The 16706-nt window shown below is 42.4% G+C and overlaps 1 protein-coding gene across 2 annotated transcripts in view; it reads right to left on the bottom strand.

Moving 5' to 3' along the window:
* Window positions 1–16706, bottom strand: part of klf8 (Kruppel like factor 8) — a 102002-nt gene that overhangs the window by 37438 nt on the left and 47858 nt on the right. For both annotated transcript variants that reach the window (XM_008279102.1, XM_008279103.1), the window contains exon 2: window positions 10869–11207. In XM_008279102.1, coding sequence (XP_008277324.1) covers window positions 10869–11207 — 339 coding nt within the window. The remainder of the gene's footprint in view (window positions 1–10868; window positions 11208–16706) is intronic.

Here is a 16706-nt window from a genome sequence, read left to right as displayed (position 1 = left end):
AGTTAGATTGTTATAGAAGCCTACGAGAAAATTACTCTACATCTTGTGTGATTGCTTCCTTCGATAAACATCGTCCTAACTAGTCTATGTTCTCAGTCTCTAGTTTTAAGACTCTCTGAATACAACAATTTTCTAAACTATGGTCCTTATGTAGAGAAAAATAGGCGATAAAGTGCGGCTAACTTGTGATTGACAAGTGGCTGCTGTATTCCTCGAGTCAGATCCAGACTTCCCTCAGTACATCTGGTTTCAAAAGAGCAAATAAGCGATGGCTAACTGCCAAAGTTGAGGTTCATAAAGGAATAGGTGGCGTCACGGTGGCTACATCCATCTTTCATTTACAGTCTGAGCTGCCAAACTTTGCTTAATGTGGTTTCATGCTTTGTCATCTCCTCTGTGGCCCTACATGCGCTCTGTGTTTGCATTGTGCAAAAAAAAAACAAAAACAGAAAGCGTGAAATTCAGGAAAACTCTGGAGATTCTTCTGTACAATGCAGAAAGATGCAGGTCTGTTTTCAGACTGGTGGGGATATGTAACTTCATCAGTCTTGCAAAGTGACAGACTTCAATCACTTTCACTGCTCCTTCATTTACGCTACAGCTGCAGTGACCCATTCTGACTTATTTGCTTTTCTTCGAACCGGTCATAAACCAAAATTAAGCCCGGGATGCAGCAACGGTGCCCCTGCAAGTTAGTGATGAGGGGAGTAAACTGGCTAATTAACGGGGGGAAAAAAACAAGCCTTATTGCCCAATCAAAATCTTCCATCAAACTCCGGTTTAAGCATGAAATTTTCAAGCATGACATTTCACGGATCGAATAATTAACCGAGAGAAACATCTGCGGACTAACCGACTGAATTAAAACAAAAATAATCATCAGTTGTAGCTCTGTTGAGGTCTTCAATTAAAATATACACTGTCGAGGTGGAACAGTGAGACTGCATTCGCCATAAATCCCGATCGTCTGGATGTTTGCTTTTACATATTTTCTGCAGCGCACTGTAACACTAGCTCCCATTGAGAAGCAAAGAAATATCAAGATCCGGACAAAAGACTATTGTTCTGCGCGACCACCACATATGTCGGTGTCGGAGAGGAGAGGCCGATCGGGAGAGAACAGCATGCAGCCGGCGGACCGTGATGTTTCGGATTTCAGGTTTACACGGAGGCCATCATCTCTTCCTGCTGAATTGTTGTGCGCCTTCACTCTGGGATGTGCTTTATCCTTAATTTTTGAATATTTTTCAATCACTGTTTAAAGAATCCAACTTGTGGGGGGAAAAAAAAAACATCTTGCAAGCGTTACTTTGTGGTCTAGAGTCATAGAAATGAGTTTGAAGCGTCGGGATTTGAGTTTTAGACGAAACACGCAGCGTTCTGGGGCACGTTTAAGGCTCCCAGCGGAGTGAATACCAGGAGAATCTGCTTCCTGGAGACTTTATCTTTGGACAGGAAACTCCACTCCCCTCTGTTGGAGACAGCCGCAGAGGTGTGGTCAGCACACACACATACACACCCTCTGCTTAATGATGCCTTACGCAATACTACTCCACCCAGCCCCCACCCTCCATTAACCCAAACCACACCATGCCACAACACAACACACTCACACACACACACACATATATACAACCCGTAGGACTCCAGCAGACCCTTCCCCCCATCGTCTGTACCCTCACAGCCTCGTGTGAACATAATTCAGCTGATTTTCTAACATAGTTTGTGTTCAAATCAGGAGCAGCTAAACCCAGTGCTTTGCCTTGACGTCACGCTTCTTGTGTGCAGCCACATAAATGATCAACCGAGGCGACTGATAACCTTATCATGTCCCACTCAAAGTATCCGACTGCTGGTTTTTGCATAGTTAGAGTCACTATTATCCTAGCGGCATACTTCCAGCAGGGGCAAAAAAACATACTGTATTTGTAAATGAAAGGATAACGAGTGTTTCATCGTCTTTTTTTGTGCAAGTCTAGCTAAAATTTGAGTTGTGTGTAGCACATAATTGTGCTTTTTTTTTTTTGTTGCATGCTAGTTACAAAAATATAAGACGCCCGAGTGTTGAGCCTTGGGGAACGCCACGCCTCATATTAATATGTTTGGATGTTGTTTCTGTCAAGGAGACAACAAATGCACAACTGTAAGAAAAGTTGTTTTAAATTTGGAAATTTTGACAACTAGAGAACAAAAAAAAACAGACCAGCCTTGTATTGTGTCAGTAATTATTCTGCCATCAAAGAAACTGGTTCAACTGCTGACGTCCTGAACAGATTGACAAACAGCTCAGAAAAGCACATTGGTCGTCTTCTGCAGAAAAAAAAAGGTCTGCTGTGAACGTTGAGTGAGCAGGCTTGACCTTTGGTGTAATTCTTGGCAGGTTTTTTTCTTTTATGAGACAAGCCTCGGAGAAGCGGAGGACGTGGTCAGCACAAAATTAAAACAACAGAGCGGCAACAGCTGATGTATCAGTGGAAGCGCGTGTTTAAAGAAGAGCCGAGATTCTCTGTGAAATCAGCAAAATGTGAGACGTTGCTAAGATAATATTTAAAAACTGAGACTCCGTTCTTAGTTTGAAAACTTGCTGACCACTGCGGTGTAAGTTAATCCCATCCAAATCAAAGCGTTGCATCAAACCGGCCGTCTTAACAGATGCTGTTCGATCATGCGTCGGCCAAAACGAATCACAGCGAGTGACGTTTGTGTAAAGGTGGGTTCATTTCATTGCTAAATAATACTCATGTTACTTCTTTCTTATCCACACACGGCTCACTTTAGACAACCCTGCACATACCTTTATGCGTCAGAAGCTAAATCCAACCAACACGTGTCCAAACTCAGCCTTAAAACAAACTTTAATGCAAATAAAGACAAACTGTACCACACGTAATTGCAACGCAACCCGACCAGAAACCCCACTGACATATTCAGTAAACATCCAGCTCCATTTTGTCATTTTCTCTTTGCAGCTCACTATGTTGAACCTATTTGTCAGACCTCACATCTAAACAAACCTAACACGACCCGACCGCGCGACCTCAGAGCACAATTTCTTCATGACGTTGCTAAATTCGGATTTAAAATCACTTGTTTTTTTTTTTTCCCCAACGCAGCAGTTTGATTTCTCTCCAAGTTGAAGACGTGAGAATCAGCTGAGAAAGAAAAACAGCAGGTTTCCTCCCCCTGCATGCCACTTTCCTCTCCAATTTATCTCCTATCTCTGCTCCCAAACTGCACCACTCCCTGCTACCAGAGCCCGCCCTGCCTATCCCACATTCTCACATACCATCACAAACGCAAATCTAAGCTCCGCGTTATGGATAAATATGGATTGGAGGATTTTGAAGATTGTGGGTCACGTGGCGGCTCGAAAACCTGCTCGGCACGTCAAGGGCCACTTCAATCAAAGCACAATAATCGTTGCCTGCCGCTGTGTGGGTCCAGCTAAGCCCTCTGCGGACTTACAAAAATGACCATGTCGCTCAGTTTGACAGGTAGCCGGCAAACCACAGAAATGAAAGGAACCCCCCCTGGAAGCGTTTTAAAAAATGTCTGGTGTCACATCTGATTGAACTGCACTCCTGTCGTTGCTGGTGAAAACTAAAAATCTTCATTATCGCGACACATAAGTGGGGAAAATGTGGAGCTAAAATATTCCTAATTCTCCCCCTGAAAGCCTCCATAATGTATTCCAGCAGGATCTGTGCATGTAAGGGCTGGTTTCTCTGCAGCCGGAGCAGACCGAGGTGATGGATGGCCAGGGAGGCGAACGCACCTGAAATATGCCCCTAAAATAGACACGCTGGAATACGTTGAATTAATTTAATATTTACAGGACGTATAGTAAAATGTGATCATTTAAATATGAACTAGTACTTCTAGGCGATGCAGTGCACCAAGATTCTAAAAAGTTAATGCGCAAAACCAACTTTTTTTTGGACTAACAAATAGAAATCTTTCCACCTGTTTTGCCTCAGAAGGCCTGTTAGCATTGTTAGCTCACAGCCGAAGGACACTCCTGCAGCCTGCAAACAAAAAGCACTGAGTGCAGCACAGCGGAGGACAAATCGGACGTGCAGGTATAATCCGTCTCTCTGCTTTCACTCTGGATAAAACAGGCCTCTTCTCTCCCACATCCCCTCTTCCTACCTCACCCCCTCACCCACGACAACACTCTCCCCTCCTTTCTTTGCACGCAGGCTGCAGCAACGGCTGCCGTAGCGTGCCTGTGACACCGACAAGCCTTTACCTTATCATTACAGCTCACGCCCTTTATTGTATATCCTCCGCCTCTCTCTGATTATCACACGGTGCGTGGACCTACTTATCAAGCTAACACTGGAGCTGGAAATGTCAAAGGTGCAGCGACTCGCCTGCCAACCTGTGAGCTCAGCAAAAACACTCCCATATATTTATTAACTTATGATTATATTTAATTAGCATACAGAAGTCTAGTCACCAATAATCATTGTGTCCATAATGGGAAACTAGAACTCGCCTGCAGACAAACTAATAATAGCATAGCTGGTAACCATGACACAGAAAGAAAATGTTTTGAAGAACAGCACAATCTTATTGCTTCATCGATACAAGGATGTAGATTGTTAAAGGCACATTCACAGTAAAATCTGACACAAGACACTGTGACCTCTCAGTATAAAAGCTCTAAATATCAGTTTTCTGATGCGGCTACATCCGTGGATCACTACATTTTTGCTTGTGACGCACGAGAACGACATCACGTTCAGAGAAAGAAACTCAAAAATGGATGCAAATGATATTTAATTGGTAAATTTACAAGAAAAAAAACCCCCACAAATTTATGTGAAAAACCCAAATTTATGAAGTCATGCCACAAATCCTATTTAAACTGCTTGTAGATGTAACCGGCAATATTCTTCTGGCGCACAAAAGCAGGCCACTTGATCCAAACCATAATTTTGTTTTCTTCCAAAAAGGCCCAACTATCTCTTTAAAGTCTGGAGTTTTTTTCCTCGTAAATTTGTGACCTTAAATCTCAGAGAACGTTGAAAATTGTTCTCGGAAATTTGCCTCTTTAATGTCAGCGAATATCCGAGCTGTGTTCTGTAAATTTACAACTTTAAGCATAGAAATGTAGGTTTTATTTACATTTTATCTTTAAGAATGCGACCCATCTGCTCAGTAATTTTAGTTTTTACCAACAGTAAATAGTGATTTCAGCTTCTCTTATTCTTCTCAGTCTCCTTTTAGAAGCCTAAAGAGATTAAACTTTACTATATTTCAGAAGAAACATAACAGAAAATCCCACCAAATAAGCATAATGTGCGTTGCTATTGCCCTTCTCAGTGAATGAATTGCATCAGCAAACACTGCTGTGAAGGAACTCATCAAGCTGAGATGTAAAATTGCAGCTATTTATCAGCGACGACATCTTTAACGCAATCATTGTACAAGATGTACCAAATAAAAACAGTGAAAGAAAGAGACCAGGTGATATTATTTTGACAGGATATATAATCAAAGCAACACAAGACAATTAAAACAGCTCTGAAAATGCCAAATCATTACTTCAAAAAATTCCGTTAATCAACATCTGCCAAACACAGACAATTATTCAGCCGCGATTTAACGGTTTGGGCGACAAGTTTTGTCGTGTCTCAGGAAGCAGCAATCAGCACCAAATATTACGTCAATTAAACGGTGTAATTAAGCAGTTAGATTTGACGCCAAACGCTTCAAGTGCAACGAAATGTTTCTGAGAAAGTGATTATTCGAGCTGCTCCAACCCACTGAGAAAAAAAAATGGTATGGAAAAGAAGTCGATTGAGAGATGCGGACGCTCCCCCTCTCCAGAGAGAAACTCCCCGGAGTAAATCATCAGGAGAAGAGATGCGGCTCGTGTAATTTATTAGCGAGCGGTCAGACCAAAATATTTTGATCCTGGGAAATAAAGCCACGGGGGAATTCAGGCGATGCGCAGGGGAACCCGGGCAGGAGTTTGGTTTCTCGAGGAGCTTTTTCCGTTTGAAACGATTCATACGTCCCGTCGACAGGTCACATCGGCGACCTCCGACCTCCTCGCCGTTCGTTTGACGGAACTCGTTCTGCCGATGCGCCGCCTCAAAGCTGCTGAGGATTAAAGCAAACAAGAGGTCGGTTTTCGCTGCTTGACATCAACACGCTTCACCACGTGGAGCCTTTTCTTTGCAAAGTGCATTAAGTGACTTTCTGCAGAAGCAGCATCGGTCCGGACCGCTCCTCCGGCTCGCTCCTCCGGCTCGCTTACTTTTCCCGGCGTCACGTCATCGGAGCAGCATCCTGATCTTTATGTGTCCTCTGAGCTGCCTCGCCTCACATCCACACCTCAGTTCATTTATCCGCTCGAATTTGCTCAAAGGCTCTCCAGCAGTGAGACCTCATTCACTTTTAATGTCTGGGGATTTAAAAACTGATCCGGCAACTGTCTAACTGGCTGTAAGCGCTCTGCAGAACAGCTAAACCAAAGACTGGAGAACTTATTAGATAAATAAAGTAAAAATGACGAACATTATTTGGTTTTAGCTTCGTGAAACTGAGAGTATCTGGAGGATTTGAGCTAACGAAGCTACGAGACACCATCCAGGCCTCTATGGAGCTGTGTTCTGACATTTGTCACCAAACTATTGATCAGTTAAAAGAAGAAACGCCTCACCGATTAACTGAAAGCTTTCCTTTCTCATCTAAAAAGAGGCAGTTCTGACCTTGGAAAACAAGATTCAAGCTGCCAAAGAAGTTAGGATTGTGGTTTGTTAGGGATGAGCAGAAGAGGAAGATCTCGCTCAAGAGTTGTCCTAAACCATCCAGACTTCACCCTCCTCCTCCCCATAAACACAAATCATCCGCCGCTCTCGGATCAATCCATCCCTCCTTCGCCCTCCTGCGGCGCTCACCTCATTCATCTCTCCGGACGCTCCTCCATCATTTAGCTCCTTTCGCTTCCTTCACTCCATCTATTCATCATCAGGTCATCGTTCACCCTGCGCTCCGCCCACCAATCCACTACCCGGGATTTCCATCACGCTCCGTCCTTCCCCGTCCATCAGGACCTCCGCATCCTCCAGCTTTACTGATGGGAAACTCCCTGCTTCTAATACGGTTTCAGAAAATTAAATCCCGGCTAATTCTGACGGGAGTGGAACAATTGAGCGATGCAGCGTCACGACTGAGCGCACATCTCATCATGATACGGGATGCAGGAAGTTCACACAGTTTAGAAGCAGGTTGAATTTGGTGTTCTTCAACAGAAGAAGTCAGTGTCAGAAAGGGACCATTCTAATTTTTTTTTAACATTTCAGGAGTTTGGGGCATTTATGAGCTAGTCAACGTCAAAAAGGCAGAAATCTGTAAAGCTTTTAATCAGGTTTGGTCGATTTCAATTACATTTAATAAGCAGAAAACATCTAAAATGACTGGTTCAACATAAACGACTACATCTGAGTTTGATCCGAGTCTGAAATTGTGCCAAAAATGTAATTTTAGCAATAACTGAAGACGACAGATTCACATGAAGATACGAGGCCACATCCACACTCATCATCAAACAGTGTTTTAAAATGCAAACATCCATCCTGAGAAGCGTTTTAGCTCCACTCTCTGTCCGTGCCAAGGCGCCAGAAAATCACATGAGCACACACTGAGCACGTGCGTGCAAGCGTAAACAGGAAGTAGAAGGCTGGTTGCTTAGCTGAATGGTGGAAGAACAGCAAATAGAGAGCAAAGATCTCGAGGTGAAACTGTTTTTAAAAGCAATCATCAGAAAGCTTCGACCGGGAGTTGCTGTGACGTGATAAATCAGAGACGGACACGTAAAGATTGGTGTCACCCAATAATTCTGCCCATTTCAATCCTGAATCAGGTCAGCAGGCTAAACACAAAAAAGTGGATCTGAAAACAGAAACTCAGCGCTGACCTTTACTACCTGGGCATCCATAAAGAGCACACGTCGCCGTTAAACTGCAAAACAACGCCAGGCGGATTATTAATGTATTTGCTCAGGTGGTTACTGACATGTTTACAACGAATGCTGATCGTTATCGTGCAGGTGAAGGAAGTTGACGCCGCTACTCTCAGCCTGCATCGGTATCGACTGGTCAGCCGGGATAATCTGAAGTAAACTATAAAACCAGAATGTAATAAGTCTTCTTTTCTTCTATGAATTCAGCCGGTGAAAAGCTTCTGAGCCGTTCGACTGGTGACAAGTTGTTGACCACTGAGTCGATCCACACCCTCGTCAGGTGTGGCTCCAAAGGACAATGATCAGACCACAGACACTCCTTAGAGCAGCGACTATAAAACGCCGCCTTAAAATGCGGCTTCATTCAAATGATGACGATGACAAGAGAAAGACGAGAACCGGCTGCTGGCACGCTGTCGGTTACTAGTCAGTCATCTCCGCTGATGACTCCGGATGTCCGAAAACGTGATCCTGTCGCCTACAACGTCCTCAAAGAACAGTCGGACAACATTCCACAAGCAGCATCGACGACCTCATGAACTCAATGCGTTGCAGATTTGTGCATTTGCTCTGTGAAGTTTAGGATTCTGCTTCGGACCTTCAAAAGTCCGAATCGAGCCGATCGCCGTCAGGATTTAAGTCAGACAGGCAACATGACATCGGAAAAAAAGAGCAGGCAGATAACACGATCGCTGCGTTCCTGCTCTTACGTCGGAGGTAGAAGATAAAACGATCGCTCCCACGAGGACTTTGCCGAGCAGCGAAGCCGTGCGGTGTTTAGGAGTCCGATAAGGTTTCACATTTAAGGATCTGTTATTCCAACTGGACTTCCTGAGTCATATTTCATCACGTCGGAACCTGAGACAACTTGTTTCACCAACACAGATCCCGTTATAACATAAAAAAGAAAAACCCTCCTGATCCACGAGTCGTCAGCGACTACACAAGAAAATTCTAAATTTCTTACAACTTGGGTCTTATTTATATCAAACAGTCAGATAATTGCTCTTTAGGAAGTGAAACCAAATCACTATCTTTGAAGGTTAAACTAAAAATAATCTCTGCACAGGATAAAGTTGAAACAGGAGGCCGTCGGTTGACTGTGATGGATGTGACTGTGGGTTTAAAAAAAAAAAGTGCTGTTTGCTTTTGTTTTCTTTGGAATATAAGTTTGGTTGATCTGGTTGTCTGTCTGCTCGAGTGGTTAGCATTTAGCAATGTTGACACATGCCCAGATTTCAGCAATTAACTTTGTGGGTAGGAAGCTACTTCAACAGACAAATGACGGAGAAAACTATGAAAAGATGATTCAAGTTGTGGCAAACAAGACTTTATCTTTAAGATCTAAACTGACTCTGGTTGGCATTTTGCCGCCATGTTCACGCCTCCATCTTGGATAATAAAAAAGGATCAATTTCTGAAGATGAAAGTCTACAGATGAGCGTCAGTGTTTGACAAACTGATGATCAGTTAAGGCGTCTTGATGCCGACTGATTCCGTCTAAAATTAACTGATTACATTTGACTTTGACAAGTGATGCTAAAGTTGTGCTAACATTGCTAAATGCTAACTTTAACCATTGAATTGGTCGGTACGACGTTGCTACTGCTGACAGGTGGTGGAGAAAACTATGAAAAGGTGATTCAAGTTGTGACAAACAAAACTTTTCCTTTAAGATCTGAGCGATTTAAACTGACTCCGGTCGGCATTTAGCCGCCATGTTTTCTGCTCCATCTTGTACGTTAACAAAAGAACAACTCTGATCGATTTCTGAAGATGAAACTCTCCAGATGAGCGTCAACATCTGACAAGCGATACCCAACTGAGAGCTTCTTGCTGCCGACTGAATCAATTATAAATTTAACTGATCACATTTGACTTTGATTCGTGACCTGAATCTGGACTTGTGCTAAAATTGCTAATTGCTAACTTGACCTAACTTTGAATTTCAAGTGAATCTTGCCTCCGTGTTTTCTGCTCCGTCTTGTACTTTAACAAAAGACCAATTTCTGAATCTGAAACTCTAGAAACGAGCGTCAACATTTAACAAACTGAGTCTCAGTTGAGCATAATTTGTGACTCAATTGAAGCCACTTGATGCTAACTACGCTAACTATGCTGATTACATGTGCCTTCGACTCGTGATCTAACTCCGGAGTTAAATTGCTAAATGCTAACTTGGCTGCCGCAAAACGATGGAGAAAACTGTGAAAGTCAGGGTCAAGTTGTGACAAACGAGACTTTTCCTTTCAGATCTGAGTGAATCTCGCTTCCAGGTTTTCTGCTCCATCTTGTGTGTCAACAAAAGATCGATTTCTGAAGATGAAACTCTCCAGATGAGCGTCAACATCTGACCAATTGATACCCAACTGAGAGCTTCTTGCTGCCGAGTGAATCAATTATAAATTTAACTGATTACGTTTGACTCCGATTGGTGATCTGAATCTAGAGTTGTGCTACTTTTGCTAATTGCTAACTTGACCTAACTTTTCTTTTAAGATCTGAGTGAATGTTGCCTCCATGTTTGCTGCTCCATCTTGTAATTTAACAAAAGAACAACTGTGCTCGATTTCTGGAGATGAAACTCGACAGATCAACATACTCAATTGAAAGATTCTTGCTGCTGATTGAATCAATTATGAATTTAACTGATTAGATCTCTACGAGCGAGTCCGAACGTTTGACGCCTTGACACTCGGTGGAGCGTCACCTCTGACTCAGTGTGAAGCTCCTCGATGCCAGATGTGTAGCAACATCCGACCATCGGATTTAAAGCCTGCGGGTGAACTCGACGAGCTCGGACACGTCCGACGGCCACGCCTGCTCACGCCCACCCGACTCTCCTCCATCCATCCGTCCATCACCTCCTCCATCCCCACCCCTTCCTCCTCACCGTGCACTCCATCTCTTCTGGCTCTGGTTTGATCTGTACGGAGGGCATGTCTTTCTCCTGCTCGTCCTCCTTCCTCAGTTCTTCCTCCTTCACCCTCACCGGCTCCGTCGCCACTTCCTTCAGCTCCTCCTCGGCCTCCTCCTCCCCCTGCGGCGGCCGAGGCCTGCTGGTCGCCGGCTCCTCTTTCTTCTTCTTCTCCTCCTCTTCCTGGGCCGGAGGAGGTGACGTCGGCGGCGGCGGCGGCGTTTGCTGCTGCTGCTGCTGGTTCTGCTTGGCCGGGCTCCTCTGCTTCTTCCGGGCGCTGACAGCACTCTTCTTCTGCTTTGGAGTCGACTGGCACTGAGGAAGAGGAGGAGGAGAGGGGAGGTTAGAAGGAGGAAGGTTGATCATACATACAAGAAGGTAGTGAGGAGGGGGAGGAGGAGGTGATAAGAGGGAAGTGAAGGGGGGAGGGGATGGGGAGAAGCGGCAGAGAGGGAGGAAGAGGAAAGGGTGGGAAGAAGAAAAAAAAAAAAAAAAAACTTCCAACAGAGGAGGAGAAAGAAGTTAAAAGAAAAACTAAAAAAAAAAACCTAGAAGAATCACCTCTAAAAGCCTGAAAATCTGCCAGAAGAGGGGGCAAAAACACAAACACTAACACTGTTTGGTTGGTTGTTGTTTTTTTTTACATAAATAAGAAAAAAAGAATCACAGCAGAGAGACAAGAGGAGGCAGAGAGACAAAGGCCTGATCCTAAAGGCTGCCAGTGAGGGAATGAGAACGAAAGAGAAATAAGAGTGAGCGAAGCAGGGAGGAGTAGCCGTGAGCTGACCCCTCCCTCCCTTTCAGCGGCAGCCAGGCCGACACACCCTTTTCTGGAAGCCGAGCGAGCGAGCGGGCGAGAGACACCAAGCGGGGAAGAAAAAGAGAGAGAGAGAGACAGAGAGAGGAGTGCCAAGGCCGAGGGACTCGACACACACTTTCAGTAAATGCAACACACCCCTTCGCCTCTTTTCTGTCTCAATTTTCTCCCCGTTTTTCTTCCCTCTCTAAATCCTCTCCAGTAAAACTACTAAACAACTTACACAGTTTTTGTTGTTGCTCAGCTCACCAGATGTAAATCATCTACTCGCAGGAGTCACTGAACATCGGTTGACCTACATATTTTAGGAGCTTAAGGTGGATTTTTAAAACAACTTTTGACACTTTCCTCTGACGGTAATTTCGACTCCTGTTCAGCGAAAGCCGCCAAAGAATGTGGTCCTATCTGAGGAGAATGAATCCCAACGAGACCGACGAGACTTTAAAAACACACGATTTCTGCTCTTCTTTTGTAATTCAGCTAAATATCGGTGAAACACAAGCCGCCGTGTTGTCTCTAAACAAAATGAGATTCAGTTGGAGAGAATGAATCCAAACAAGACGTCATATGTGTCCTTTTACTTTGACAATAACACTTTGGTGACACACTTTTCTCAACAGTCTTCTTTGACAAATACACGATTTTGACTCGTTTAAAAAAAAAATCAGAAGTTAAAAGCCGGTTAAACACAAGCCGCCGATGTTTTTGTCTTCTCTAAGTCGGAGAGAATAAATCCAAACAAGCTGAAAAACATCATTTCTACTCGTCTTTTATTTCGTTTTTTAGTTAAATACCAGTGAAACACAAGAACGCTGTTGCCTCTAAATAAAATTAGATTCAACTGGAGAATAAATCCAAACAAGCCGACATAAAAATGTCAGAAACGGACTTGAAACGTGTCCTTTTACTGTTTATGTGATCCAGAAATGAGGCTTTACTTTGACAAACAGCCAAACGTTAAATGCAAAACCCACATTTTTCTCGTCTGTTCTACGTTAAACTTGATTAAATCGCCTTAAAGCTGAAGTGAACTGCAAACTGACTTGTTATAAATCAGTGAGATGTGTTCAATCTTCAATTAAACAATAGAAACTAACATGATAATACAACAAAATACCTTAAATTACAACAGCTGGAAATTGTAATGTTTGTTTTCGGTTGATAAAAATGACTTTAATCGCTATAAAGTTACGAAAACTGTCAAGACGATAAAACACTCATTGCTTCTTTAACTAATTAACATCCCATATGATGTTTATTTATATGCTTTATTCATGAAATAAGCAGTTCAACGCCTTGGCTGAGCATTTCCATCTTAAAACTGCCTCAAAACCACACATTCACACTGTTTACATTCACATTTAAAGCATTTCAGGGCAGAAATGAAGGATTTTAACTCTACAAATGTACCTTTGATGCACAGAAATGAGCTTTTGGGGTGTAATCAGTGGCCGGAGAGGGATTTTAAAGCTGCAGAATCAGTCTTTCAACCTAATTTTGTTTCCAAAAACTGCGACACAACCAATAAAAAAAATGCAAGAAAGTAAAGTTTAATCTATGTTTTCATTATTTTATTGCTTCCTCTTGCAACGCCCGCATCTATTTGTTGCCCCACTTGTTTCCGTATTTCAGCTTACTACCAGGTCACGACCCGCTGATTTGTGGAAGTGGAAGTTATCACGAAAAACACACAAAAAAAGAAGCTCTCTTGGCTGTTTTTCTTCCTCGTGCGAAGCAGTCGGACGCGACGCTTCAGAGGAATCTCTCACAGTTTTTGTCTCTCAGAAGAACTCCGTGACATCTTACTCTACGCCTCGCAGGCAAACCAGAGCTGAAATATGTTGCATCAGAAATAAAGTTTATAAGAAATGTGCAAAAAAAAAAGTTCATGACACCATTTCAAAATAAAAGCATTTGCATTTTGTCTATAGTAGAATAAAATGAGTTATTGTCAAATTATTAATGTGTTGAATCAAACTTTAACACTAAATAAGAAAAAAAATGTAGAAACTGTAAAAATAACAGCCAATACATAAAGAATAATGCTATTTTAAGCTTATTTAAATAAAGTAAAATGTGTAATTTTTACATTATTATTTGTAAAATACTGATTTTAATGGGCCAGTTTTATTTTCTATTATTACAGTAAACACCTAAATTAATATGAACTTTTTTCACTGATTTTTCCTCGTTATTATCTGTAATTTAACAAAACAGGAATCTTTTTTTTTTTTAAATAAAGTTTTTTGAAAGAAAAAGATCACGCGGTTTATTTTTCCCTTCACAAAACAGCAAGCATCTGCAAAATAACGATAATTTTATTTATTAAAATGCAGTCAAATAGTTAGATTTCATGGTCAGATTTTGTAAAAGAAGAAACAAGAATTTATAATATATATATACACATTTGATGACATTTTTCAAATTTTCAAAAATAAAATAGTGAATCCTTTTTTTATTAATTAAAAAAATTATTAATTTATACGGCCAATTACTGCATGTTATTTTCATTTTTTAAACACCTTTAAATCTGCAAAAATAAAAAATTTAAATAAAAATGATCACATCATCACAGCAGGGGGGAAAAAAAGCCTCTTATACGTTGGGAATGTGAAGCAGTGAAAGGTGCAGGTACTGTGAAGCAACGCCTGCAGCTCGTGTTGCCCTTTGAGGCGTTTAAAGGGAAAGTATTCCAGGATATTCGCTGTAAAAGCAGTTTCAGGTCACCGTGTTAAAAATGTGGTTCTGTCAGCAGCGGCACTTTTTAAAAATCCGATTTCTGGCTCACGGCTGTTGATTTACGAGGCCTCGAGGTTAAAACGCGACAACAATCTGAGTCGTTATAATTATGAATATTAGTCGTTTTTTTTAAAGGCGTTTACGACTAGAACGGCACCGGCTTTGTTTTTTTACAGCCGTCCTGATGCATGTTTGTGTTTATTGCGTCGTCGTTTTGTTGAGCAGACAGTGTGTTTGCTGGCTGCCATGTGACCGGCCCCAGCGGATTCCACAGCGAGGTGGGGCCTCGGCCAATCAGCCGGGGTGTGGCTCGCAGCAACGCCGCCTCCCACACACACACACACACACACACACACACACACACACACACACACACAGACACACACACCGCTCTCTGAGTCCCATTGTGAGGGGACAGAGCCCCCTCTGTGTCTCTAAACAAAGGTGAAGGCAGCTCCAGGCCTCACCTTCCCTCCCCCAGACCCTGAAGTTTCACCAGCGTCCCTCTCTGAAGCGTCTCCATGTGTGGGACGAGCTCTTATTTTGAAGGTGCAACTATGGGAATGAAGTGCAGCAGCAACTTCTTCACTCACTAACACAGCTTTGTGTTGCTTTCTTGCACCATAACAAGGTTTTTATAGTTGTCATTTACTAATTACTGTAGAACTGATGACAGACGGTTTAGAACGCCGACGAGACTTCACAATAAGATGCTGTGTCCATGTTGTGTTCTTTTGTTTGTAGTGTGTTGTGTCTCACAGCTGTCGTTTTCTGTCGTGTTTTTGTTGTTTTGTGTCTTTATGTCCTGCTTCTGTCATTCTGTGTCTCGTCTTTGCCTTGTGCATCACTTTGGTCTTCCTTTTTCTCATTTTTTTTGTTGTTTTGCGTCTCGTCTTCATCATTTTGTGTCTCGTTTTTCTCTTGTACACCACTTTGGTCATTTTGTCTTGTTTTGTTGTTGTTTTGTGTCATTTTGCATCTTGTTTTTGTTGTTTTGTGTCTCATTTATGTCCTGCTTCTGTCATTTTGTGTCTCGTTTTTCTCTTGGAAATCACTTTAGTCTTTCTTTTTCCTCATTTTCTTGTTGTTTTGTGTCTCTTTTGTGTCATTTTGGGTCTCCTTTTTGTTGTTTTGTGTCTTATTTATGTCTCCTTTTTGTCAGTTTGTGTTTTGTCCTTGCCTTGTACATCACTTTGGTCATTCTGGCTATTTATTTTTGTTGTATTGCGTGTTGTTTTCGTCATTTTGTGTCTCATTTCTGTCTTTGTCTCGTTTTTCTCTTGTACATTTTGTGTTGTTTTGTGTCTTGTTGTTCTCTTGTATTTCATTTGGCTCATTTTTTGTCTGGCTTGAGCCATTTTGTGTCTCATTTGTGGTTTTGTGTCTTGTTTTTCTCTCATATTTCATTTTCGTGTCTCATTTGTGGCGCTGTGTCTGTTTCTTTTGTTGTGTTATCTCCTTATTTGTGTCATTTTGTGTCTCACTTGGGTTGTTTTGCGTCTCATTTTTGATGCTTTGTGTCTTGTTTGCGTCCAACAGCCTGTTGTTAATGTTCTTCTTGTTTTCGGCTCCAAGAAAGAGAAAAAAGTTTTTAGATTTTCCAGTTTGAACGCTGCTGTTGGACGCTGAGTGTGTTTCTACCTTAGACACGGAAACACTTTCAGTTCACGTAAAAGGAGAAAAACCTTCAAACGTTGTCATTTAAATGTGCTACAAACACAACCATTGTCTGTAAATTGTGCTTCAGTCTTGCAGTTTAACTTCAGTTCCCTCTGTTCTGTGTGTAAAACGGCCTCGTCGTCTTTTCTCGCCTCTGATTGGCCACTTCTCACCTCCCGTCGTTCAGCGACATGAATAAAAACAAGAATCAAGCGTTCCTGAATGAAACTGTAAATTAAGCCAGACAGAAGAAATGCAAACAGTCATGTGCTGTTGCTGAATGGACACTCCTGGGTGCTTCAAATCACACTGATCCTCACCAGTTTCTCAACATTTAAGACGCTTTCTGTGGCTTTTCGAGGTAAAAATAAAAACTACTCCAGCGTTACTTTTGAGCCGCCACTTGTTTCAGCCACTTGTTGACATTTTGCAGATGAATGTCGGAGCGACTCGAGGAGGGAGGATTTGTTTTTGTCTGCTGGAGAGAGCCGAAGGCTGCAGACGGCACAGCTGAAGGGCAAAACGCTACGAGTCGAACACAACTCTCAGAAAAATGCAAGAAAGCCCCTCTCCAGCACTCCCAGTTACTGTCGTTATTC

The sequence above is a fragment of the Stegastes partitus genome, unplaced genomic scaffold (genome assembly GCF_000690725.1).
Source record: "Stegastes partitus isolate 25-593 unplaced genomic scaffold, Stegastes_partitus-1.0.2 Scaffold144, whole genome shotgun sequence".
In the NCBI taxonomy this organism is placed as follows: domain Eukaryota; kingdom Metazoa; phylum Chordata; class Actinopteri; family Pomacentridae; genus Stegastes; species Stegastes partitus.
The sequence above is the reverse complement of the archived record's forward strand: the minus strand, read 5'-3'. Positions and strand labels throughout refer to the sequence as shown.